Source organism: Phaseolus vulgaris, chromosome 8, assembly GCF_051622355.1.
Source record: "Phaseolus vulgaris cultivar YP4 chromosome 8, ASM5162235v1, whole genome shotgun sequence".
Lineage (NCBI taxonomy): Eukaryota > Viridiplantae > Streptophyta > Magnoliopsida > Fabales > Fabaceae > Phaseolus > Phaseolus vulgaris.
Genome location: NC_143505.1, coordinates 48,888,050 through 48,914,140, shown reverse-complemented (window position 1 = coordinate 48,914,140; position 26,091 = coordinate 48,888,050). Strand labels below are relative to the sequence as shown.

The 26,091-nt window shown below is 40.7% G+C and overlaps 1 protein-coding gene across 1 annotated transcript; it reads left to right on the top strand.

The window, feature by feature from the left end:
* Positions 1 to 78: 78 nt before the first annotated feature.
* On the top strand, positions 79 to 11,567 carry LOC137826752 (uncharacterized). Its single transcript, XM_090294141.1, has 10 exons — positions 79 to 166; positions 271 to 408; positions 493 to 744; positions 847 to 1,088; positions 1,179 to 1,385; positions 1,458 to 1,550; positions 1,635 to 1,736; positions 1,819 to 2,025; positions 11,097 to 11,207; positions 11,284 to 11,567. Exons 1-10 carry the CDS (start codon positions 79 to 81, stop codon positions 11,341 to 11,343), a joined length of 1,500 nt encoding a protein of 499 aa, XP_090150267.1. The 3' UTR covers positions 11,344 to 11,567.
* The last annotated feature ends 14,524 nt before the right edge of the window (positions 11,568 to 26,091 follow it).

Below are 26,091 nucleotides of genomic sequence, written 5' to 3'. Positions count from 1 at the left end.
AATTTTGAGTTTTAATTTTCATTAATATGTAATTTTCATTAACTTCAAGAGTTTTATTGATTGTTAGGAATCTTGAAGATGAAATTTGCAAACTCAAGTAAGTCTAAGTCAGAAACTCAAGTGAGTAGTAATCCTTCAAGACCTAGTACTCACCCTTATAAACCTGGTTAGATGTCTGAACTTTCATACAATTTATTTGTCTTCTATAAATTTCATTCTTCAATATATTGATTCATTTGTAATTCACTTGTAATTTTGTGATTGATGCAGGACTTGAAACAAGTAATCCTAAAGGTATTCCATCTTCATTTCCCCATCCACCTCCATCTGCACCTCAAGAAGGTACTAAACATGCTCACCCTACACCTCCAACAACATCCCTTCCACCTTCAACTGCATCTCAGTCAAGTAATTTGTTTTCACTTCTTTTTCAAATTTATTAATAATCACAGACACAATTGTTTTTTTTTCATTGAGTTTATTTATTTTCAGGAACCTTGAAAGTTAGGATATGTTCAAAAAGTCATACCAACTCTGCTCCTACATTCATTGTTCAACCGCCAATAGCACCTCAATCTGATTCTCAGCCACCACATCAACATGTACATGTACCTGCACCAACAATACCTGGTATATCAGATGTATATTCAGAAAATGAAGAGGAAGAAGACGAGGAAGCTGAGATGCAAGTACATCAACAAAGGCCTCCAACCCGCAAAAGAGCATGGCTCGTTGATATCACTGGTAAGTCACTTAAAATCATACAATGTTATATATAGTTATGTAGTATTATTTTTCCGTTTAGTCTTATATCCCTTAAACACAAATGTTTTTAATATTTCATAGATGAGCAAGGAAAGAGAAACACAAAACAGCTAAGAACCAATGATGTTTGGCATCTACCTCCTAATGAAAGGATTCTTGTGAAATGGAATAATGAGGGACAACCTATTGCAGATGGTGGAGCATTATTGAATAGGTTCTTAGGTAGTATTGCAAGAAACCATAATGCATTTCCTATTAGTTATTCTAGTTGGAGGAAGATTCCTAAAGTTTATAAAGAAGATATACTTAAAAACACTATTCAGGTAAATCATGTCTAAAGTTATACTATAATTTTTTTTTTAATTTAAATATGTTATAATTATTGTTAATTTTATTTGTTGACTGTTTTGAAGGCTAAATTTGATATCCATTCTGATGTTCATATAAATCATGTCCTTAAATCACTTAACACAAAATGGAGAGACCACCGACAAGAATTGTGGCATCAAAGGAATGATGGAACACGTACTAGAGATGAATTGATTGCAATGGCTCCAGAAGGAATAAATAGAGATCATTGGGCTTTGTTTGTGGATTACCGTCTGAATTCAAAAACGAAGGTATAACTAAAACATTTTTTAGACATTTACATTTACATTTGGATTTATTAATTTTTATATGTTGATGATTAGGAAAATGCTCTAAAAAATAAAGAGAATAGGACAAAGCAAACCATTGCTCACACGGGTGGATCTAAGACCATTGCGAGGAAAAGAGATGAAATGGTGAAAATAATACATATGTTCATGTCAAATTTATGTTTTAATCTCTATTACAACATGTCATATAATTTTTCTTCATTTTAATAGGAAAAAGAGTGTGGACACAAGGTTAGTAGAGGAGATATATGGATAGCTACACATAAGCATGCTAATGGAGCATTTGTGAGTGATGAAGCGAAGGAAATTGGTGTAAGTTTAATTCTAATAAAGTCTATAATTGTCAATCACACTTAATGTAAGTTTAATTTATTTCTTCTTGTGTTCTTTGTAGGAAAAAATTGAAGCTTTTGAATTAACCTCATCATCACTCATATCTAAAGAAATATCAACAACCGATTCCTTAGCTTGTGTTTTCGGAAGCCGGGAACACTGTGGACGTGTTAGAGGTTTAGGTTTGGGTCCTTACCCTTCTAAAGTGTTTGGCTGCAATGCGCATTCGTGCAGTGGGTCATCTTCCAATACAGATTTACAAAATCAGGTTCATTATTAATTACTTAGCTATATGAAGATGTTCATCTTTGGTGGTATAGTGTGAGACGTTTGAGTCATATTCGTAACTTTACATTACTAACTGTGTGAGACGTTTGAGTTCATTGCATGATTTGATGAATTTCATCAAGAAAGAATCTGTCGTTACTATTAGTCCTACACTTACATAAAAGAAATAGAGTTAGGTCAATTATATTTTAGGTATTTGTTCGTTTATGGTATAGTGTTTTATTAGCGAGAAGATTAACTTAATCACATTTTAAGCATTTGTTCCTTTATACTACTGTTTGGTCTGGGAGAAGGGAGAAGGGAGAAGATAGAGTGATGGAAACCAAGTAGAGGATGCTCTAGGCCATGAAGCCCAAGCCCAACAAGGGGCCCAAGCCCATCAAGGGGTCCAAGCCCAACAAAGGGCCCAAGCCCAACGAATTACTAGGAGCATGGCAAGAGCTTTGGGACAAGAGTATAATAAAATGGCTCTTCTTATTTCTTTTGTAGAATAGGGGTGTGAATGTAATAAAAAGGTGTAAGTAGTAAGGGAGTCTAGGGGGGAGTGTAGATAGGAGCCTAGGGGGTGCCAAACCGAATTTCATTGCATTTGTGTGCCATTTAGCTTGCATTTTCAGCACCTCTAGGCTATAAATAAAGGTGCTTAGCTTGTACAATGGAGATTGGAATTTTATAGTAGAGAGACTATACTCAATTTGGGAGAGAATTTGTGAGTTTTGAGTCTTCCTCTTCTTTGCCTTATCTTGTGAGCTATGGTGAGCTTCAAGTGGTGGCACTCCATCACTTATCTTGGTTCAAGGTTCCAAGTGGCGTGAATGGCTTCTTCCAATTCTCAAAATCCAGCAAGCATCTTCTTCTATAAGTGTTCTTCTTCCTTTTCTTCAATTTCCATTTGGTAGCTTAATTTCCTAGTGTTTTCCTTCATTTTTCTACCGTTTACATTTTTGTTTTCAGCTTGGTTTCCATTTATTCTATTTGGTTCAGTAGCTAGCTTTTCAATTCTGTCCAGTTTTTAATTCTTGTTCTTCATTCCTTGTGTTTGATTCAATTTGACAATACATGGACTTCCATATGAGTCTTGGTTGGTGCTAAGTTTTGGTGAGTTCTTGAATTTAGAACATTGATCCAATTCTAAAGTAAAGTGCCTTTCAATCCAGCTCAAGTTGCTCCTAAGAATGTCAAGAATCATGTGTTCTTGTAGTTACATTCACATCATGTGGTATCAGAGCCAGGTTTGTTTTTGCTTAATTCTTGAGTTGTATTGCACTTTACTTTCAAGAGCTCTTTAATTCAAGTTGTTTACCATTCTGTTTTAGGATTTATTTTGAGTTTTCTTGCTGTTTTCTTTGTTACACCATGTGTTTGTGAAAAGGACTCTAGCACTCATTGTTCATATGAGTATGGCTGCTGCTCTTTTGGAATGGCATTCTCCTTCCTAGAGCTGACCTTAAGCTTCCTTTCACTTGTGGTTATATCTTGTTATATGTCTTTTAATTTTGTAATCATGTCAAGTTTTGTCTTAGTCATGTTATTCCATAATTGTCATTACTTCTAGTAGTACTTTTATTGCTTTAATTGTTTCTTGCTTTGGTTTACTTTCTGTTTTTTGAGTTTATTGCTTGATCCTTTGTGCATTTTCCTTTTTAGATTTGAGTTCATGCTTGTATTTTCATTCTATACAAGTTCCTTTACACAATTTCCATTATGTTTTTGCTAGTTCATCATACTGTTTTTCATTCCTAAATAGGCTCCTCTGTTTTCTTCCAAACGTACTACTGTTTTCAATTTACTGCAATTAATTGGCTCATAGGAAATTTCTGAAAATTTGGATTTACATACTTCAAAGTGTTACAAAAGCATAGAAAAAAGAATCACTCAAAAATTCCAAGTACACAAAAAATGATAAATAAAATACGAAAAGTGTACAATACTGCCGAAAAGAATACGGTAATTGGGCAGCAATTTTGAAAAAATTATTTCTCTCAATTGGCTTACTGTTTTTACCTCATTCCAGTGCCATTTTTGAGTTAAGACATTGAAGTTTCTGTGGTTAATTTTTCACATTCCAGTTCGCTTTCAATCGGTACAGTTAAATCTGTAAACATAGCACAGTTTGCTTTAAAAAAAAAATAAAAAATTTCAGTAGCTGTTTTCTGTTTTCTTTAATCTACTCTAGCACTTTTCTTTAGGACTCTTTTTGTGTGCCTTCTTTATTCATTGAGTTCCTTATTTTTCTTGATTGTCTTTCATTCATATTCTTTCTAGTTTGTCATACATTACTCTCTGTTTTTGGTTTAGCTTTTATTGTTTACACCTTTTTCTTGCTTGTCTTTTTGTTCTTCTTAAAAGTTGTGTGAAGACTTGTTCTTAAGTAAGTTGGTTTGCTGTAACATATTTCACTTGAAGCTACTCCATTTCACAAGCAAGGCTTGGTTGAGGACAGAATATTTTCTTGGAGTGGTTTGAGTGCTTTCTTGGGCATTTTTCCAGCAACCTATATCTCACTGTTTTTAATTGTTAACAAGTTTCTTTCACTGTTTTTGTTTTCTGTTTTTGTGTATTTTCTGCTCATGGCTCATTTCTCTAGTGGAGAGTCCTCCAAACCGTGCTCACCACAAAAGGCAGCCCTTTATGAGGACTTAAAGAATGCCAAGCAATCCAATGCTCACTATCTTGAGGTGATAAGGAAGATGGAAGCACGGCTCCAAAGTTTGGAGTTAAACCGAGAGGAAATGCATCAAAACCGTGAGCAAAGAACTCCTCCTCCTAGTCGGCATTCTTCAAGGCACTCCCATGGTTATTATGAAGACAATCCAAGGCCAAGACATCATCACCATGAAGAGAGGCGCCAACATGTGGCTGGCCCTTGTTTTCCAAATGTAAAACTTCCTAGTTTTAGTGGTGATAGTGATCCCAATGTATACTTAGGATGGGAGGCTAAGGTGGACCAAATTTTTGATGTAAATGGGGTTAGGGATGAGCATAGGGTTAAGTTAGCTTCTTTAGAATTTTTGGACTATGCCATGCAATGGTGGCATCAATACCTCATGGACATTGACCTACACAAGAGGCCGCCCGTGGTCTCTTGGAACGATTTGAAAGCATGTTTACGCGCTAGATTCGTACCCCCACACTTTAGGAAAGACCTTATGTTGAAACTCCAACGGTTTCATCAAGGCGCACTAAGTGTGGATGATTACTTTAAACAACTAGACACGCTTTTAATTCGAGTTAATATGGATGAGAGTGAGGAGGCTAAGATAGCTAGGTTTGTGAGTGGACTTCGAAGGGATATTCAAGACGTGGTAGAGTTACAAGAATATTCTTCTTTGGAAAATGTGGTGCACCTTGCTAGCAAAATTGAAAATCAACTTGCTAGGAAAAATGCTTTCAAAAATTCTTCTAAAGATAACTACTACCACTCTTCTTGGAAAAATAAAAACTCTTTTTCAAACATCCCTTCTAAGGACTCTACTTTCAAACCTAGAGAGTCTAAGCCTTCCACTTCCAATGCTAGGCCTAAATCACCACAAAAATCGTCTAGTAAGAAGTGTTTTAAATGTTTAAGCTATGGACATATTGCTTCTAATTGCCCTACTAAACGAACTATGTATATGCATGATGGGGTAGATAGTAGTGAGCATGGGTCCGAATCTTCTAGACATTCCTCACCTTCTAGATCCCCAAGTGAGAGTGAAAGTGAAAGCCCACATGAGGGTGACCTATTAGTAATAAGACGCATGCTTGGACAAGTGTTAAAACCTTTTGATGAAACTCAAAGAGAAAATATTTTTCATTCAAGGTGTCTTATTAATGATAGAGTTTGCTCTTTGATTGTGGATGGAGGGAGTTGTGCAAATGTGGCAAGCACAAGAGTGGTAGACAAACTTGGATTGCCTACCATCTCTCATGCCAAGCCCTACAAGTTACAATGGTTGAGTGAGGTGGGTGAGATAGTGGTGAACAAACAAGTCCTCATTACATTTTCCATTGGCAAATATAAAAGATGAGGTCTTGTGTGATGTTGTTCCAATGGAAGCTACTCATATCCTTTTAGGTAGGCCATGGCAATTTGATAGAAAATTTTTTCATGATGGCTTTACCAACAAAATTTCTTTTAACTTCCATGGACACAAAGTCATTCTCAAGTCTCTCTCTCCAAAGGAGGTACATGAGGACCAAGTCAAAATGAGAGAAAAGAGAGAGAAAGAAAAAGAAATTAAAAATTCCAAGAGAAGCCTTCTCATATCTTCCCAACAAGTTCAAAAGGTAATAGTTACTCACAAGCCTATTTTTTTAGCTATTCCTAGACCTATTGAATATGAGTCGGCTAAGGATAGTCCCACATGTTTGGACCATTTGGTAAAGGAATATGAAGATGTGTTTCAAGATCCTCCTAAAGGCTTACCACCTCTAAGAGGGATTGAACACCAAATAGACTTCATGCCCGGGGTTTCTTTACCAAATCGCCCTGCATATAGGACCAATCCCCAAGAGACCAAAGAAATTCAAAGACAAGTTGAGGATTTATTAGCTAAGGGGTGGGTACAAGATAGCATGAGCCCATGTGCTATGCCTGTCATACTTGTCCCTAAAAAGGATGGGACATGGAGGATGTGTACGGATTGTCGCGCTATAAATAACATCACCATCAAATATAGGCATCCCATTCCTAGGTTAGATGACTTGTTGGATGAATTACATGGGTCTAAAATATTTTCCAAAATTGATCTTAAGAGTGGTTACAATCAAATTTGAATTAAACATGGTGATGAATGGAAAACCGCTTTTAAGACCAAATTTGGTTTATATGAGTGGTTGGTCATGCCTTTTGGCTTGACTAATGCTCCTAGTACCTTCATGCGACTCATGCATCATGTTTTAAGAGCATTCATTGGCAAGTTTGTTGTGGTTTACTTTGATGATATTCTTATATATAGCTTGTCCTTAGAAGATCATGAGTCACATGTTAGACAAGTTCTAGAAACCCTTAGGAAGGAGAAGTTGTATGCTAACCATGCTAAATGTTTCTTTGCATTAGATCATATAGACTTCCTAGGGTTTGTGGTTAGTCATAAAGGGGTGCATGTAGATCAAACAAAAGTTGCAGCAATTCAACATTGGCCTACACCCACCAATGTTAATGAAGTACGAAGCTTTCATGGCCTTGCTAGTTTTTATAGGCGGTTTGTGAAAGACTTTAGTACAATTGCCGCACCTTTAAATGCCATAGTAAAGAAGGATGTGGTTTTTAAGTGGGGACAAGAGCAAGAAAACGCTTTTCAAACTTTGAAGGATAAATTAACTAAAGCCCCCATTCTAGCCCTTCCTAACTTTGCTAAGACATTTGAAATAGAGTGTGATGCCTCTAATATAGGCATTGGGGCCGTCCTCCTTCAAGAAGGACACCCCATCGCTTATTTTAGTGAGAAACTCAAAGGGAGTCATCTCAATTACTCCACTTATGATAAAGAACTTTATGCTCTTGTTAGAGCTTTGCAAAATTGGCAACATTATCTTTTTCCAAAGGAATTTGTGATTCATAGTGATCATGAGTCCCTTAAATATTTGAAAAGCCAAAGCAAGCTTAATAAGAGACATGCTAAGTGGGTGGAGTTTATTGAGCAATTTCCTTATGTGATCAAACATAAACAAGGTAAAATTAATGTAGTGGCCGATGCTCTTTCACGAAGATATACCATGTTAAATGTTTTAAATGTTCAATATTTAGGTTTTGATCACATAAAGGAACTTTATCATGATGACTTAGATTTCTCTCTAATCTATCAAGAGTGTTCCAAGGGAGGTCACAAAGACTTTTTCTTACATAATGGTTTTCTTTTCAAAGGAAAAAGACTTTGTGTTCCCCAAGGATCCATTAGACAATCTCTTGTTAGAGAGGCTCATGAGGGTGGGCTTATGGGACATTTTGGGGTAGCTAAGACCTTAGAAACATTGCATGAACATTTCTTTTGGCCTCACATGCGCAAATCCGTACATACCTTCTGTGATAGATGTATAGCATGTAGGAAGGCTAAATCTAAGGTCCAACCCCATGGTTTATATACCCCTCTTCCTATCCCTACAATGCCTTGGGTTGATATTTCTATGGATTTTATCTTAGGACTACCCAAGACATCGAAGGGTAAGGATTCCATCTTTGTGGTAGTGGACCGTTTTTCTAAAATGGCTCATTTTATTCCATGCCACAAAGTGGATGATGCATGCCATATTGCAAATCTCTTCTTCAAGGAAGTTGTTCGTTTGCATGGACTTCCTAGAAGTATAGTATCTGATAGGGATTCTAAGTTCTTAAGTCACTTTTGGCGGACCTTATGGGGGAAACTTGGCACCAAACTTCTGTTTTCTACTACCTGCCACCCCCAAACTGATGGTCAAACCGAAGTGGTTAATAGAACTTTGGGTCAATTATTAAGATGCTTTATTTCCGGGAATCCAAGGGCTTGGGAGGATTTACTACCTCATGTTGAATTTGCCTATAACAGAGTAGTGAATTCCACCACTAACCATTCTCCTTTTGAAGTTGTTTATGGGTTTAATCCCCTCACACCTCTCGATCTTCTTCCCATTCCTGTCCTTGATGAGGTTCTATGCAAAGATGGTTTTGAAAAGGCATCTTTTGTTAAAGATTTGCATAACCGCATCAAGTTACAAATTGAGAAGAAAGTTGGTAAGTATGCTGACACTGCCAACCAAAGGAGAAAGGCATTAATCTTTGAGCCCGGTGATTGGGTTTGGCTTCATTTGAGAAAGGATAGATTTCCTTCTCTAAGGAAGTCCAAACTTATGCCTCGTGGTGATGGCCCTTTCCAAGTCATCAAGAGGATTAATGATAATGCCTATGAGTTAGATATGCCCTCTACTTATCTTGGTAGTAATTCTTTCAATGTTACTGATCTCACTCCTTTTGCTGCAGGTTTCCCAAATTCGTGGACGAATTCTCTCCAACCCGGGGAGTATGATGGAAACCAAGTAGAGGATGCTCTAGGCCATGAAGCCCAAGCCCAACAAGGGGCCCAAGCCCATCAAGGGGTCCAAGCCCAACAAGGGGCCCAAGCCCAACGAATTACTAGGAGCATGGCAAGAGCTTTGGGACAAGAGTATAATAAAATGGCTCTTCTTATTTCTTTTGTAGAATAGGGGTGTGAATGTAATAAAAAGGTGTAAGTAGTAAGGGAGTCTAGGGGGGAGTGTAGATAGGAGCCTAGGGGGTGCCAAACCGAATTTCATTGCATTTGTGTGCCATTTAGCTTGCATTTTTAAAATGGCTCTTCTTATTTCTTTTGTAGAATAGGGGTGTGAATGTAATAAAAAGGTGTAAGTAGTAAGGGAGTCTAGGGGGGAGTGTAGATAGGAGCCTAGGGGGTGCCAAACCGAATTTCATTGCATTTGTGTGCCATTTAGCTTGCATTTTCAGCACCTCTAGGCTATAAATAAAGGTGCTTAGCTTGTACAATGGAGATTGGAATTTTATAGTAGAGAGACTATACTCAATTTGGGAGAGAATTTGTGAGTTTTGAGTCTTCCTCTTCTTTGCCTTATCTTGTGAGCTATGGTGAGCTTCAAGTGGTGGCACTCCATCACTTATCTTGGTTCAAGGTTCCAAGTGGCGTGAATGGCTTCTTCCAATTCTCAAAATCCAGCAAGCATCTTCTTCTATAAGTGTTCTTCTTCCTTTTCTTCAATTTCCATTTGGTAGCTTAATTTCCTAGTGTTTTCCTTCATTTTTCTACCGTTTACATTTTTGTTTTCAGCTTGGTTTCCATTTATTCTATTTGGTTCAGTAGCTAGCTTTTCAATTCTGTCCAGTTTTTAATTCTTGTTCTTCATTCCTTGTGTTTGATTCAATTTGACAATACATGGACTTCCATATGAGTCTTGGTTGGTGCTAAGTTTTGATGAGTTCTTGAATTTAGAACATTGATCCAATTCTAAAGTAAAGTGCCTTTCAATCCAGCTCAAGTTGCTCCTAAGAATGTCAAGAATCATGTGTTCTTATAGTTACATTCACATCATAGAGTTTAGCTTAACTGCTGTATTTTAAGCATTTGTTCCTTTATTATACTGTTTGATCAGGGGGAAGATAGAGTTGTTTAGGTTAATTATGTTTTTAGCTATTTCGTCCTTTTTGCTGCCCTTTGATTTATTATTAATTATTAATATATACTCACCTTTTCACTTTCATCTATCCTTCTTTTTATATATCACAAAATCGGTCCCTTATTCTCTTTTACTTTTTTTCTTCTTTTTATCGCCCTTCTTCCACTTTTTTATTTTATATCTCTTTGGTTCTTCCTCCCTATATGTACCTTTATTCTTTTCCGAGATATATGTGCATCCTACATTGCTTTCATGATTTAACAGATAATTTTTTTACAACGAAAATAATTAAGATAAGTCACTTATATTTACAGTTGATAATAAGATAATATAAAAGATTTTACAAAACAAGAATAAATAAAAGACGACATCAGCATCATTCCAATACCTCACTTTTCATTTGTATACTCTTAAAAAAAACACTGAAAGGTTATTTTGTTTTACAATTAGATTTAGTTGATAATCAGTGTCTTCAATTATTGGTCTTTGCTCTCACTTATTCCACTATTTTACAAGACAACATTTCAATAAAAAGTAGATACACATTATTCTTTTAAATATTTTTGTGAATCAGATTTCCAGCTGCTGTTATATGGATTCTAAAACATTTTTCTTTTAATATTTATTTAACATTTTTCTTTTAATATTTAATTATAGGATATTAATTAGTGTGGTGTAATGATGTGATATAAGTAGCTAGATACAATCATGCCTATTATTGTAAGTTCTGTTTTTTTAGAAAGTGGTGATTTAGTATAAAATAAAGAATGTGTGATTAAAGGATATAACTCTTTATTAATTAATTATTTACTTTTCTTGTTTTTAATTGTATATTATTATATTTTAATTGTTAGTATGGTATTGACTTATTTGATTTGGCAATAGTATTATGATAACAAGTGATTAATTTCATTTATTTTTTTAAATTAGGTTTCTACGTTGACATCACAAGTCAATGAAATGAAGGCAATGATGACTTTTTTGGTGCAAAACTATTCAGGAGAGTTGCCTCATGATTTTGCTATGTTTCATGCATCACCGGTAATCTTTATTAAATTAAAATATATTTTATATTATAATTGGAATGTTACTTATTATAACTATTTTTATATATTAGGCATCGGATCAAGGAAGTGTTCCTAATGATGAAACAAATGATCAACATCAAGAATCATAGCCGAAGAATGTTATTTAGTAGGAACTGTTTTATTATTCACTTTTTGAGATTTCATAGGTTTTTGTTATTTGTGGGTACTGTTTTGTTTTTATGGTATACAAAGAGGATTAACAAGGAGCTGCAACTTTATATTTTTAGTGTTGGTTTGTCTTTTCCTTTTTTTTAAACAATGGAAAAACTTTGTCTTTTCTCCCTAAACTTTTGTATGATTTTCCCAAATTAATTTGAAGTTAGTTGGGGATTTTTAGCCACTAATTAATGTTTTAAAATTTTTAGATTTGAAATTTTAGAAACATCGTAGTTGGAAAGTTGCAATATAAATTAACCCGGTTGGCTTTATACTGACGGACCCTTCCAGTAATTTTATTAGTAGCCACAAGAATAGGTGTTAAAAAGGTTTCTAGTAATGGTAAAAGAGTAGCCACAGGAATATCCTTCTATTTTGATTGAAAGAGATATTGCACATTTATATTTATTACATATTATGCAATTCTGCATTTTTCATTTTGTATTTTGATTGTATAATTCCAAATGAAAATTTCTATTCTACTTATGCTTGATACTAGTCATTATTAATATTAAATTGATTAGAGAAAGTTGGGAAAATTTTGGATTTCGTAGGTAGTATTTAGTGTTCAAGTGAGAAGCATGGGTATACTTTTAACCCAAATTTTAGACATGAGTTTCTCTCATTGATCCAATTCATATACTTTTGGTTCTCAAATTAATCAAATCTTAGTGTACAGGGATCGCCTTGGTGCTTCATAATATGACTTGTATGAAAAATTGAGTTTGATGGTACTTTTTCTAGCTTCTTACATAATTAAATAAATTGCATACATAAGATAGTACTGCCTCTTGTTAGATAAAATCAAAATCTGAAACTGTTAATCAAAATCAGATAGTATATTTAAATTAGCGCATTAAATAATCTCTCCATTTTAGTAAATATTATCTAAATAATAAGATAAGTATTACAGCCAAGTGTACAATGATATTATCTAAGTATACATAACAGGTTTATGTAACAACATGACTTGTAAAGGAAAACCATTGGGCTATTTTGATTTACCATATTTACTATTTGTCACCTACTTTTTATATATATACACCTCCTAAAAGTAACGGGGGTTCAGAAACCGCCGGGAATACCGGGGGTTTTAAGACCGCCGGGAATACCAGGGGTTTCGAAACCGCCAGGAATACCGGAGGTTTCGAAACCGCCGGGAATACCAGAGGTTTCGAACCGCCGGGAATACCGGGGGTTTCAAACCGCCAGAAATAGCGGGGGGTATCAAACCGTCGGTAATGCCGGTAATCAGTTAGCGACGCTGGATCTACCAGGAGAAAAGCAAACCGCGGGTAATGCACTTAACGGGGGTTAAAACCGCCGGTAATGCCAAATATAACCTCCGTTAAAAATAATTTTTTTTGTAGTGCTAGTCATGTGTTTGGAACAACCACTGTCCAGGTACCACAACTGCATGCTTTCCATCAATTTTCCCTACAAAAGTCAAATTCAAGTGCAAAGATTTGGTCCCCTTACAAATGTGGGTCCTTTTGATTTACATTCATCACTGGGAACTTCAGAAATTTTGGGAATCCATCTCATAATACCTTTAGAAACAAAATATTTCCTAATTTTACAGAACCTAATTTTACAGAAATTTTGGGAATCCATCTCATAATGACCTCTCTTCATGCAGTAAAAACTTGTAACAACCGGTTGTTTCGATATTTCAATCGGTTGTTTTTCTGGCATTTTTCAAAGAGTTTGAAAACTTGTTTTGTGGATTAAAACCCAATCCTGCTTTTCCAAAAACACAATTTTGAGATGCCAAGACATTCTCAAAGTTGGATTTACCCTTTGAAAGCTTATCCACAGTTTTTACAAGGTGTACCGACCAGGTCATCGGTTGTGATGACGTGTCTGGCACGTGACCGTGTGGGGCGTGCTCAACAGAACACGTGGGCAAGAGAGAGATGAATGGTTCAGTAGTGAGCATAGTCGCCGACTCATGGAAGTGGCGTGTCGCAATGAACATAGCCGGTTGTCGCCGGGTTTGTATGACATCGACGTGTTAGACAATGAAAGATCGGGTGGTCAGACATCGCCAATGGGGGCACACCGCCGGATCTTCCAGGAAACCTAGTTAAAACTGTTGGAGGCTTAGAAGAGTAGTTTCAAGCGAGTAAGTCCAGTAAGATGGTTGTTGCACCAGCATGGGGAACAAAGGTCGAGTAAGCTGGGGGGAACACCTTGCTCATCGGCGACAGGACTCCCAGAGTGGACATTCGTTGGTGGCAAGGCTTCCCCAGCTAGAACGTGTACGGCGTAGCAATAAGGAGGGTGGCACTCACGACAAGCGATATCACAGAGATGATGCACTTTGTTGCATCCGATACTCGCCTTGTCATGTGATGTTTCACAGTGTAGTACGTGCTAGATTACTCCTCGAATAGGGAACTTGGTCGTGCGGCTAGTCACTACGCACAGATAATATTCAAGTTACCTCAACTCGGATGATGACACGTGTAGGGTTGGACGCTACCTGTCATTCCAACCCAGATGATGACACGTGTAGGGTTGGATACAGTGTAGAAATGACGCTCGAGATACCTTAGCTCAAATGATGACACGTGTAGGGCTGGGTGCTACTTGCTACCCCGGCCCAGATAGAGACACGTGCTGGGTTGGATGCGAGCCACGCGTCCAAAGCGTAACTGCCTGGAGAGAGAAAAAACCTAGCTATAAAGGTAAACTTAACAGAATTTGCAGAGGTACGTTTTTCATTACGGCTCATTGCTAGGGTTGTGTGCACTTTAGTACGGTTCTACAGAGTATAGTTTTCTCTCTGTTTTCGGGTGTTCTTGTTACTGACTTGAGTGTCGGAGCGCCACCGGCCGCAGAGGCGCCATCTTTTGTTTTTCAGGTTCTCAGAGAGACTAGTGTGGACGTGAAGGGCACGTGGTGTCAAGCTGGTGAGAAAGATCGAGACGAGGCCACGCTCTTGCACTAGGTCAACTGGCAGGATCATCTGGTGCCCACCGTGGGGCCGTATAAAAGGTGATTCCCAACCACAGTTTGAGTTTGTTGAAGTGTTGGTGTTTTCTGTTCGACTGCTTATTGTCGCAGTCGGTTTTCGAAGTTTTACTGTTCGTTCGGAGTTCCTTTGAGTTGCTGAGCTTGCTGGGAAAGGATGAGGACGGCGCGGTCTAGTTCAATCGCGCCGTCAACAGATGAGGATGTTGTGTCTATGACGCAGGTGATGGACATGATGAGGACGCTGCAGGAGAACATAGCTGCATCACGTTCTGAACAAGAAAGAATGCACGAGGCGCTGGTGGCCTCGCAAGCTAGGAATGAGGAGCTCAACAAGATCAACGAAGAGCTGCGTAAAGCTCTTCAAAAACGGGAGGAGCGCGCGGTTGGGGACGGATATGCACCCCCATCCCCACCACGTAGCTTTCCCATGCCATTTTCTCAAGAGACATGGACTTGGTGGTCCCGGCAAATACGGTGGCGGTGAAGGCGTCTTTCACCGGAGTGGAGGCCCCTGAGGCTCATCTCACGACGTTCCACACCCAGATGATGCTCTCGGGGGGGTCGGACGCAGTCTACTGTAAGGTGTTCATGAGCACACTCAGTGGAACAGCGCTGGACTGGTTCGTCAGTTTGCCTACTGGCCACATTACCACGTTTCAGCAGTTTTCCAAGATGTTCGTTGAGCAGTACATAATGAATAAGGCACCGCCGTTGGTGTCTTATGATTTGTTCGACGTAAGGCAGTACCTGGGGGAATCCCTGAAGGATTTCTTGAACAGGTTCGGAGCTCAAATAGTCCGCTTGCCAGGTAAAGATGAAGAGATGTTTGTACATGCCTTCAAAAACGGCGTTTTGCCTGGGCCCTTTAGTGAGTCGCTTATTAGGTCTCACCCAGCCACGTTCGTTGAAATTCGGCGACGTTCCGTGGCTCACATCGCCGCTGAGAGCGAAGTCTCCGAGAAAAGGGGAAACGTGGCCCCAGCTAAACCACGCACTCAGACAAGGATCCAGCCGCAGAGGGTGATGGAAGCGACGGCGGGAAAGAGGGATCAGAGGACGCGCCATCCTTATGACCCAAGGAAAGGTAAGGGAAAGGGGCCAGGGAAGCCCAGAGAGGCTAATCGCCCGCCAAGGTATGATTTCGTGATGGGGTTGGCGGACCTGATCGCCATCCCAAATATCGCGGTCAGGCTCAAAGTACCCGAGAAAACAACAGACAAGGTGTTGGGACCAAAACCAGACGCATGGTGTGAGTTCCACAAGAGCTTTGGCCACTCTCTCAACTCGTGTTTGGCTTTGAGGCACCAGCTCGCCGAGTTGGTCAAATGTGGGTTCTTGAAGGATTACTTGCTGGAGAAGCAAGCGGGCCAATCATCAGGCTCCCAAACGGCGGGTGGCGAGGGACAGTAGCACGAGGTACCCATCCACGGCGAGATCCACACCATAGCTGGTGGATTCTCGGGTGGCGGGTGCACCGCGTCACAGCGGAAGAAGTACGCAAGGTCTGTGATGTCAGTGGAGGTTTTTGAAGACCACTCGCCCGACGTGGACATCACGTTCACAAAGGACGACCTTAGGGATGTCGTGCCTCACGACAATGACCCTATCGTAATCTCGCTCGTCACGGCAGGAAGGACTATTCATCGAGTGCTGGTCGATCAAGGAAGTTCGGCAGATGTGATGTTTTGGCCGACCTTTGAGAAGTTACAACTATCCCTTGACCAGCTGAGGCCCTGTGGGGGCTGCCTGTACGGTTTCGCCAGCGACCAGGTGGAAGTCAGGGGGTATATTGAGTTAAGGACGACGTTCACAGACGGCCTGGCCTCGCGCACAGAGAAGATCAGGTATCTCGTCGTGAATGCTCCGTCGGCATACAACATCCTGTTGGGGAGGCCAACACTCAACAGGACAGGAGCTGTGCCTTCAACAAGGCACATGAAGGTCAAGCTACCATCAATGGAAGGGATGATCATCACCATCTGTTCTGACCAAAGGAGGCGAAGAAGTGCTATGAAAACAGCCTCAAGAACAAGAGATATGTATGCCACGTAACCACAACGCTGCCCCCGGGCGTGGAGCTTGAGCCGGGGAAACGGCGAGTTGTGGATGTGGCGTTGGAGGTGGCCGTCGAGGGCGATGTGCCCGATGTGCCAATGGAAGATATTGAGGCGAGGTCCGAGAGCGCCGCTCGGGTGGAGGAAGAGAGAAGCTGCCCCGAGACCGCCAGGGAGTCAGGTATCGCAAGGGCGCTGATCGCCAACGAGAGGAGGCCTCAGCCGGAGGAGGAATGGCTTTAGAAGAAGATCAACGGCAAGACGTTCAAACTGGGGAAAACCTTAGATAGCGAGACACAAGACCAAATCGCCCGGGTTATAAGTAGACATCTCGATGCGTTTGCATGGTCTGCTTCTGACATGCCAGGGATTAACCGCGATTTCTTGTGCCATCGTTTAGCTATGGATCCCCAAGTCAGGCCAATCCGCCAAAGAAGGAGAAAGTTCAATGAAGAGAAGAGGCAGGCTATCAAGGACGAGACGCAGAAACTCCTAGCAGCAGGCCATATCAGGGAGATCCAATATCCAGAATGGCTCGCTAACGTCGTTCTGGTCAAGAAGAGCAGCGGGAAATGGCGGATGTGTGTTGACTTCACGGATCTGAATAAAGCCTGCCCAAAGGATTCTTATCCTTTGCCAAGTATAGCCCTGGTAGACAATGCGTCAGGGTGTAAGTTGCTCAGTTTCTTGGACACCTTCTCAGGATACAACCAGATTAAGATGCATCCCATGGATGAGGAAAAGACTGCTTTCATGACAGAAAGGTCATGTTACTGCTACAAAGTGATGCCCTTCGGGCTGAAGAATGCGGGGGCCACGTACCAGAGGCTAATGGACAAGGTGTTCACCCCTATGCTCGGAAGGAATGTGCAAGTGTACGTTGACGACATGGTCGTAACATCCCTGGAGAAGAGCAAGCACGTCACTGACCTAGAAGAATTGTTCACAACAATAGCTAGGTACAAGCTGAAACTAAATCTTGAGAAGTGCATTTTCGGCGTGGAGGCAGGAAAATTTCTGGGTTTCCTCTTGTCGGAGAGGGGAATCGAGGCAAACCCCGACAAATGTGTCGCCATTCTGGTGATGAGGAGTCCTGCCACTGTAAAGGAGGTGCAGCAGCTCACCGGTCGGATGGCCGCCCTGTCTCGGTTCGTGTCCGCCAGTGGAGAGAAGGGCCACCCATACTTCCAATGCTTGAAGAGGAATAACAGGTTTGTCTGGACGAAGGAGTGCGAAGAAGCTTTTGTGAGGCTCAAAGAATACTTGGCGAGCCCGCCGGTCCTGTGTAAACCCCTAGTGGCAACGCCCCTCAGGTTGTACTTTGCCATAACTAAGAGGGCGATAAGCGCAGTCCTTGTCCAGGATCAAGATCAGGTCCAGAAACCCATCTATTTTGTTAGCAAGGTGTTGCAGGGCCCAGAGGTGAGATATCAGGCTTTAGAGAAGGCGGCTCTGGCAGTCGTATTTTCGGCGAGGAGGTTGCGCCATTACTTTCAGAGTTTTACAGTGTTGGTAATGACTGACCTACCCATCCAGAAGGTTTTGAAGAAACCGGATGTGGCTGGGAGAATGGTGAAATGGGCAGTGGAGTTGTCGGAATTCGACATCAAGTATGAGCCTCGAGGACTGATCAAGGGTCAAATCTTCGCTGACTTCGTGGTCGAGCTATCCTCCGAGGCCGTGCAGAATGCCGGAGATGATTTTCGTTGGGTTCTCTCGGTGGATGGGTCGTCTAACCAGCTGGGTAGCGGGGCCAGAGTTATTCTGGAGGGACCCAACGGTGTGTTGATAGAGCAGTCCCTGAGGTTCGCTTTCAAAGCCAGCAACAATCAGGCAGAATATGAAGCTTTGATCGCCGGCATTCTGTTGGCAAAGGAAATGGGGGCAAAGGTGCTGATGGGCAAGAGTGATTCATTGTTGGCCACTGGGCAAGTAACCGGCGAGTTTCAGGCCAAAGATCCGCAGATGGCAGCTTACTTGGAGTATGTGCAAGAGTTGAGGAGGTCCTTTGTTTTGTTTGAAGTGATGCACGTGCCAAGAGAGCAGAATGCCCGAGCTGACCTGCTAGCCAAGCTCGCCAGTTCGGGAAAGGGGGGCAGACAGAGGACCGTTATACAAGAAACTTTGAAGACACCTCGGGCTTTTGTCGCAGATCACCAGGTCCTTCACATTTGCAGATCGATGGAAAGGACGGCGAGGAGCCATAGATCTCTAACACAGGAGACTTTGAGGACGCCGAGGGTCAGAGCGCGCCCAGCGGAAGAGGTAAAAACGATGCAAGTTTGCGCTATCCACGAACCAGATACGTGGATAACGCCATACCAGCGCTACTTGGCAGATGGCGTGCTCCCAATGGACTCAACAGAGGCCAGAAAGATAAAGAAGAGCTCCAGCAAGTTTACCCTCATCGATGGCGAGCTGTACAGGTTCATATTTACACACCCTCTTCTTGTATGTGTACACGGAGAGAAGTGCACGAGAATTATGGCTGAGCTCCACGAAGGGATTTGTGGGAGCCACATCGGGGGTCAAGCTCTGGCAACAAGGACTGTCCGCACAGGATATTACTGGCCCACAATGAGGGAAGATTGCAAGAGATATGCCCAGCGTTGCAAGCAATGCCAGCAATACGCCGATTGGCACAAGGCGCCCCCAGAAGAGCTAAAGTCAATCTACAGCCCCTGGCCATTCCACACGTGGGGAATTGATATTTTGGGACCCTTCCCGTTGGTGATTAGGCAAGTGAAGTATTTGGTTGTGGCGATCGAGTACTTCTCAAAGTGGATTGAAGCAGAACCAGTAGCCCAGATCACCGCGCACAAAATCCAGAGTTTCGTGTGGAAGAATATTGTGTGTCGTTTTGGTGTGTCCAAGCGTTTGGTATCAGATAATGGGACTCAGTTTGCAAGTCACCTGTTGAAGAAGCTGTGCGAGGACATCAGAACACAACAGGTGTTTGCTTCTGTGGAGCACCCACAAACGAATGGGCAAGTGGAGTCGGCCAATCGGGTTCTGTTGAGAGGTCTGAAGAGAAGGTTGGAAAAGGCCAAGGGGTCTTAGGCTGAAGAAGTTCCCCGCATAGTGTGGGCATATCATACCACTGAGCAGTCGGAAACCCATGAAACCCCGTTTAGCTTAGTGTATGGATGCGATGCGATGATTCCAGTCGAAATCCAGGAAAGCTCGCCGAGATTTCAGAACTTCGTGGCAGAAGACTCGAACGAAGAAAGGAGAATGAACTTGGATTTGCTGGAAGAGGTCAGGGAGGAAGCACGGGTGAAGGCTGAAGAGGTAAAAAGAAGAGTTGAACGCAAGTACAACTCTAGAGTAAGACCAAGGAAATTCAGAGGTGGCGACCTGGTAATGAGGAAGGCCCACCAGTATGAGATGGAGAACAAATTATCGCCCAAGTGGACAAGACCGTTCAGAATAACCGAAGCACTCAGGAACGACGCCTATCGCTTGGAGACGTTGGAAGGAGGGGTGATTCCTCGCACTTGGAACGCCACCCATCTCAAGTTTTATTACAGTTAAAAGCATTGTAAGTAGCGATTACTTTGAACAGTTAAGAATGTTTCAGTTTGAATAGTTTTTCAAGGGGGCACTCTTTTTCCCTAAGGAGGATTTTTAACGAGGCCACCCAATAAAGAAGTTTCCGAAGTTTATCAAAGTTTCCCAGTTATTAAGTTTGCATGCTCATCATTTTTTAAGCTTTCAGAAAGAGACTTTATCGCCCTTGTGTAGTTTTAAACAATGGTGAATCCAAATTGCATGCATCCAATACAAAGTTCTCAAAGTATGAAGCTTTAAACCTTCATCGCCACCCAGTGATCGGAGGCACAAGCATAAAATTTTCTGGCCGCCATCTGGGGAGAAAAAGTTTGAAAAGACCTCCTCGCCCCGAGCGAGCGTAGGCGAGAAAGAGATCAAAAAGACCTCCTCGCCTCGAGCGAGCGTAGGCGTGAAAGAGATTAAAAAGACCTCCTCGCCTCGAGCGAGCGTAGGCGAGAAAGAGATTAAAAAGACCTCCTCACCTCGAGCGAGCGTAGGCGAGAAAGAGGTTAAAAGGACCTTCCTCGCCCCGAGCGGGTGAAGGCGAGAAAAGATTAAAGTCCTTCTCACCCTCGAGTGAGTTCAGGCAAGATGAAACTGAAAGGTCAGGGGTGTTAATGATCTTAAGTGTGGGAAAGGAAGGTTGGAGAATGCCTTCCCCCTTGAGTGAAACGTCAATATTGATCTAGTAGGACCAGTTAAAGGGTGGTTGGGGGAGGTTCGCAGAGGACACCTTCCCCACCTAAATCATTGTTCTAAAACTCAGGGAGGTAGAGAAGGATCCGAAAGGCGGCTCTACCCCAAGATGAGGGGACAATGATTTAAGTTATCTCAGGTTAAAGACTCGGGAAGGTTAGGGGGAGATCCGGAAGGCAACTGTCCTTCCAGATGAGCAAAGATGAAGTCATGTGATGGCCCCGCAGGGGACATTTTCAGTTAAAGGAAAACGGCATCGCCGAAAGCCCATGGCTTGGGATTGAAATAGAAAGAGCATTACACGGTGAGAGCCAAATCAACGAAGTTTTGGGCGATAACATAGAAATACGCTTGTCCTTTGGCAGATCGGGCGAATGAGATAACATAGGGGACTTGGTCGTGCGACTGGTCACTACGCACAGATAATATTCAAGTTACCTCAACTCGGATGATGACACGTGTAGGGTTGGACGCTACCTGTCATTCCAACCCAGATGATGACACGTGTAGGGTTGGATACAGTGTAGAAATGTCGCTCGAGTTACCTTAGCTCAGATGATGACACGTGTAGGGCTGGGTGCTACTTGCTACCTCGGCCTAGATAGCGACACGTGCTGGGTTGGATGCGAGCCACGCGTCCAAAGCGTAACTGCCTGGAGAGAGAAAAAACCTAGCTATAAAGGTAAACTTAACAGAATTTGTAGAGGTACGTTTTTCATTACGGCTCATTGCTAAGGCTGTGTGCACTTTAGTACGGTTCTACAGAGTATAGTTTTCTCTCTGTTTTTGGGTGTTCTTGTTACTGACTTGAGCGTCGGAGCGCCACCGGCCGCAGAGGCGCCATCTTGTGTTTTCAGGTTCTCAGAGAGACTATCTGTGGTGTGGACTTGAAGGGCACGTGGTGTCAAGCTGGTGAGGAAGATCGAGACGAGGCCACGCTCTTGCGCTAGGTCAACCGGCAGGATCACAAGGTAGTGAACCTTCTTTTCTAGATATTCACAATTTTCACAAACTAGAGAGTCACACTTGCAAGAAGAGTTTTTGTAAAGCATTTCAAGATTTTCAAAATCAGTTTTTTAATTTTTCAATTCTTCTTCCAATGCCTTGACTCTGTTTTCAAGCCAGTTGTTCATTCCTTTCAATCGATTGTTCAAGAGAGCCAATTTGTTAGCTTCTTCATGAGTTTCTTTAAAAGCTTGAAGCAATTGACTATAGTTTTCAACATTTAAAGAGGTATAAGAACTTACACTACTTTCCCTGCTTGAATCATCTTCCTTTTTAGCCATCAAACATAGATTGGCTTTTTCATCTTTACTTGAAGAGGAGCTTGATGAGTCATCATTGCAAGATTTTCTTGATTTCCCTTTCTTCTCATGTTTCTTCAAGTTCTTCTTTTCTTTGTTTAGACATTCAACTTTAGTATGTCCCTGTTCACCACATCCAAAGTATGCATATTTGTTAGTGTTAACCTTAGTAGAGTTTTTGTTATCATACCTTTTGGATGAGTCACTTTTGCTGATTCTTTTCTTTAAGAATTTTCTTAGTTTCTTAGACAGCCGGCTAATCATTTTCTCTTCATTCTCATTTGTCCCTTCATGAATGACTTCTAGAGTGTCCCACATTTCTTTAGCTGATTCACATTGTGAAATCCTGAAAAATTCATTAGAGTTCATAATAGAGGTTATGATATTCTTGGCAATGCAATCAAGTTTGGCCTTTTTATTTTCAGCATCAGTCCATTGGAACCATGGTTTTTCAATAGAAGATCCATCCTTTTCAAATTTAGGAATAAAAGGGTCATTTTCAATTGCATCCCAAATTCCTTTATCAAGAGATTCAACAAAGATTATCATTCTAACCTTCTAAAACTGATAATTCAAACCACAAAACAAAGGTGTCCTGTTAATTGAGGCAGCCTCCCCAAAAGGTAGTTTTTCAGCCATAGAAAAAAGATTTTAGGATCAAACTTGAATATTTTTCAAGTACCAAGCTCTTGATGCCAATTGTTAGAATATACGAACTTAAACAAGAGGGGGGTGAATTGTTTAAAGGGAGGTTTTGAAAACTTTTTCAGGTTTAATGAAATTCTTTGTATAAATCCAGAACAAGAATCAAGTTAGCCAAGAACTCAAGCAGTTATACAACAATACACAATAAAACAATCAATTGTTTCTTTGAAACAATCGGTTGTTTATATCAGTTAAGCTTAAAACATACTTTAAATGAGTTCAGGGTATGAGAGAAACACACAAACAGTTTATACTGGTTCACTCTTAAGCCAAGAGCTACATCCAGTCCCTAGAAAAACACTGGGTAATCCACTAAGCAATCAAAGCAGATTACAAAACACAAACCACCAAAGTAGTGACCTTAAACCCTTCAAGAAACACACTACCTTTGGAAAACCACACCAAGAGTATTGATCTTGAACACCTCAAGAACACACAACCTTGGCAACAGAACACCATAAATACAGTAGGTTTAGAAAGGATTACACCTTATCACAGTACAATCTGAATTGAATACAATTGCCATCCTATTCCACTCTCTCTTGAAAATCCAAAGCTTTGATGTGAATCTTGAAATCGTAGAATCAAATCTGTCAAACTGAATATCTCAAAACTGTTTCTTACGTATTTGAAAACATAAACAAACCATTTATATTTTCCAAAGATTGGTCAAAAAAATTAATAAAGGAGCATATTTAGTTAGAAAACATATAAAACAGATTCACCATTCAAAACTGAATTCTGTTTGGATTTTCAAAGAAACAATCGATTGAAACTACGAAACAACCGATTGTTTTGGCTTGACATTTAACACTACAAGAAAATAACTATTTAGCCATCGAATTTAGCGACGGAAAATGAGTGGTTGCAATTTGCGACTGAAATAGCCACTGAATACCCTCAGTCTCAAATCTGCAACCGAAATAACGACTGAATAAATTTTTAGTGATGTTAGTTAGATTAGCAACTGAACATGAGAGTGACAAAACCATCGGTCGCTAAAGTGGTGGTTGTTTTGAATAAATTTGAAAAAATATATTTGCAACCGAATTAGCGACTGGAAATGCTTATTTTTTAGCCATCGATTTTCTTTTAGTCGCTAAATGTAATTGCTTATTTTTGTCACCGAATTAGCGACAAAAAATGTTTATTTTTTAGCCATCGATTTTTTTTTGGTCACTAAATGTAATTGCTTATTTCTGTCACCGAATCAGCCACCAAATATGTTTATTTTTTAGCCACTAATTTTCTTTCGGTCGCTAAATGTAATTGCTTATTTTTGTCACCAAATTAGCCACCAAATATGTTTAATTTTTAGAAAATGTAATTCTTTAATAAAATAATAATAATAAATAAAAATAGAAATAATAAGAATAAGAATAAGAATAAAATAATAAAAATAGAAATAATAGGAATAAGAATAAAATAATAATAATAAATAATAATGATAATAACAAAATAAAAATAAAAATAATGATAAAATAAATAATAATAATAAAATAAAATTACTATAGTTATCCCTAGTTCTCCCTCTCCTCCAATTCTCATTACTCATTAACCTCAATAAACCAAAGACCAATGATACAGACCTATATAGACATAGATTAAACATACTGCCCAACATATTCGGTGGCTAAAAAATAGAGAAAGAGAGGGTCCTACAACCTGGTTGTGATTTTCTTCTACTGCTCAACTTAACCTTTACGCGCTCTTCCACAATTAACCCTAACCGACCTATTGGACCGCTTCATTCTCTTTCACTCAATTCCTTATTTGTAGGGTTTCTGTTCGCGACACGCTCCACTTCTCCCGATTCAACTCCACGGTTAGGGTTTTGTTGTTTCGTGGTTCGCCTTCGTGATGCTGCGTAGTTCGAAGCACAAATTGAGCAAGCACAGTTCTCGGATGCGAGGGAACACTCCGACTCCGAGCGAGATTCTGACGCGAAGGATCGGAGGAGCAAAGAGGAGAGAAGGCTTCGAATGATTCAGATTCCGGGGAGAAGCGGAGGCTGGATTCGAAGAAGGCGCATGGAAATGGGGAGTACTTTGATAGGTGGAATGGCGGCAAGGAGGGAACGAAGAAGTCGAAGTCAACGGGGGTAAGGTAATTAGTATTGAGAACCCACCAATAACACTAAGTTGTGAAGCTTTCATAATTTTAATTTAGTGGTAATGTAGTTGGAGTGGGTCATGATTTTGTCCTCAGAGTTCAATCGATGATCCACTGTGAAGAATTGCTTAACACTTGATGCATCAACACAGGAAGAAGTGGATTCTCTGAGAGGGTGATAAATCCTCCTCCATGCCTTTTTCTTTTGCATCTGCAATTTTTTTGCAACTTGGATGTTAAAGCATTTTGATGGATTTTAAGGCTATTTCTCTATGAACGCATTCATGAATTTACTTCATTATTTCATAATTCTCTTTACTATTTAAATAAACAAAGTAGCAAAGTGGTTTGCATAAAACGTATCACTTGTTGATATCTCTGTTTTAAATTTCTCTAGGTTCAGGTGGATGAATCATATGTACCTGCTCTTCAAGATGAAGTAATGGAAGTTGAGCTTTTGCTTGCAGAACCTAGAAACAATCTTGCTTCCTAGGATGGTATATTATATTTTAATGAGTAGAGTATGAAGAAATGCTATGTTGCTGAAAATCTTTCCTCTAAATTTTGAATTTAGTTTTAAATCAAGTAGTGGTCATTCTTAAATGAATTGAAACTATTATTTCTTGTACCGCCCTGGTAGTCGGGAGTGATGACGTGGCATCCTGCTACAGTATAGGCGTGTTGGCAAGGCGCCAGGCTGGCAGAAGGGAAGGAAGTCGGGGGGCTCGTGAAGCCGCCAGTAATTAAGTTGGCGTGTTCCGATCTCCAGCATATCAGAATAGGCGATCACCGGGTTAAATATGAAGTCGCCAGATGTGAACTCAGGCGACCAAGCAGTTGGAGATCGCCGGAGAAAGCACATCGCCGAAGATGAAGGAGAAACAAATTATGAAGGCGGTCGGCGAGACCACAGGGAAGGTGTATGAGGACACCCTAACTCGCCAACTCCAGTAGAGATCGCACTCCCAAGTTAGCTATGCACTGGGCAGTACCATGCATAAGTAACTTAGCCAAAATGAGAGTAGAAGCAGCGCCAAGTCAAGGAGGCTCCAGATGATGGCACGTGTACGACTGGATGCGAGCCACGTGTCCAGGTCTGTAACTGCCAGGAGAGAGAAAACAACCAGGTATATAAGAGTTCTCAACAAACTTTCTGAGGTACGCATGTTCAGTTTATACTCTTTACGCTTGCGAGTTGTAGAGCTGACTGTGAGAGAGGATTTGCACGGTTCTTGTTCTCTTAGTATTTGGTGATTCGATCACTGACTTGAGCGTTGGA

What these genes read in the sequence shown, in the direction of transcription:
- LOC137826752 (XM_090294141.1), top strand. Translation starts at nt 79, where the DNA reads ATGAAATTTGCAAACTCAAGTAAGTCTAAGTCAGAAACTCAAGTGAGT. An exon ending in TACTCACCCTTATAAACCTG is followed by an intron (nt 167 to 270) that starts GTTAGATGTCTG and finishes TGATTGATGCAG; the next exon opens with GACTTGAAACAAGTAATCCT. An exon ending in GTCTGAATTCAAAAACGAAG is followed by an intron (nt 1,386 to 1,457) that starts GTATAACTAAAA and finishes GTTGATGATTAG; the next exon opens with GAAAATGCTCTAAAAAATAA.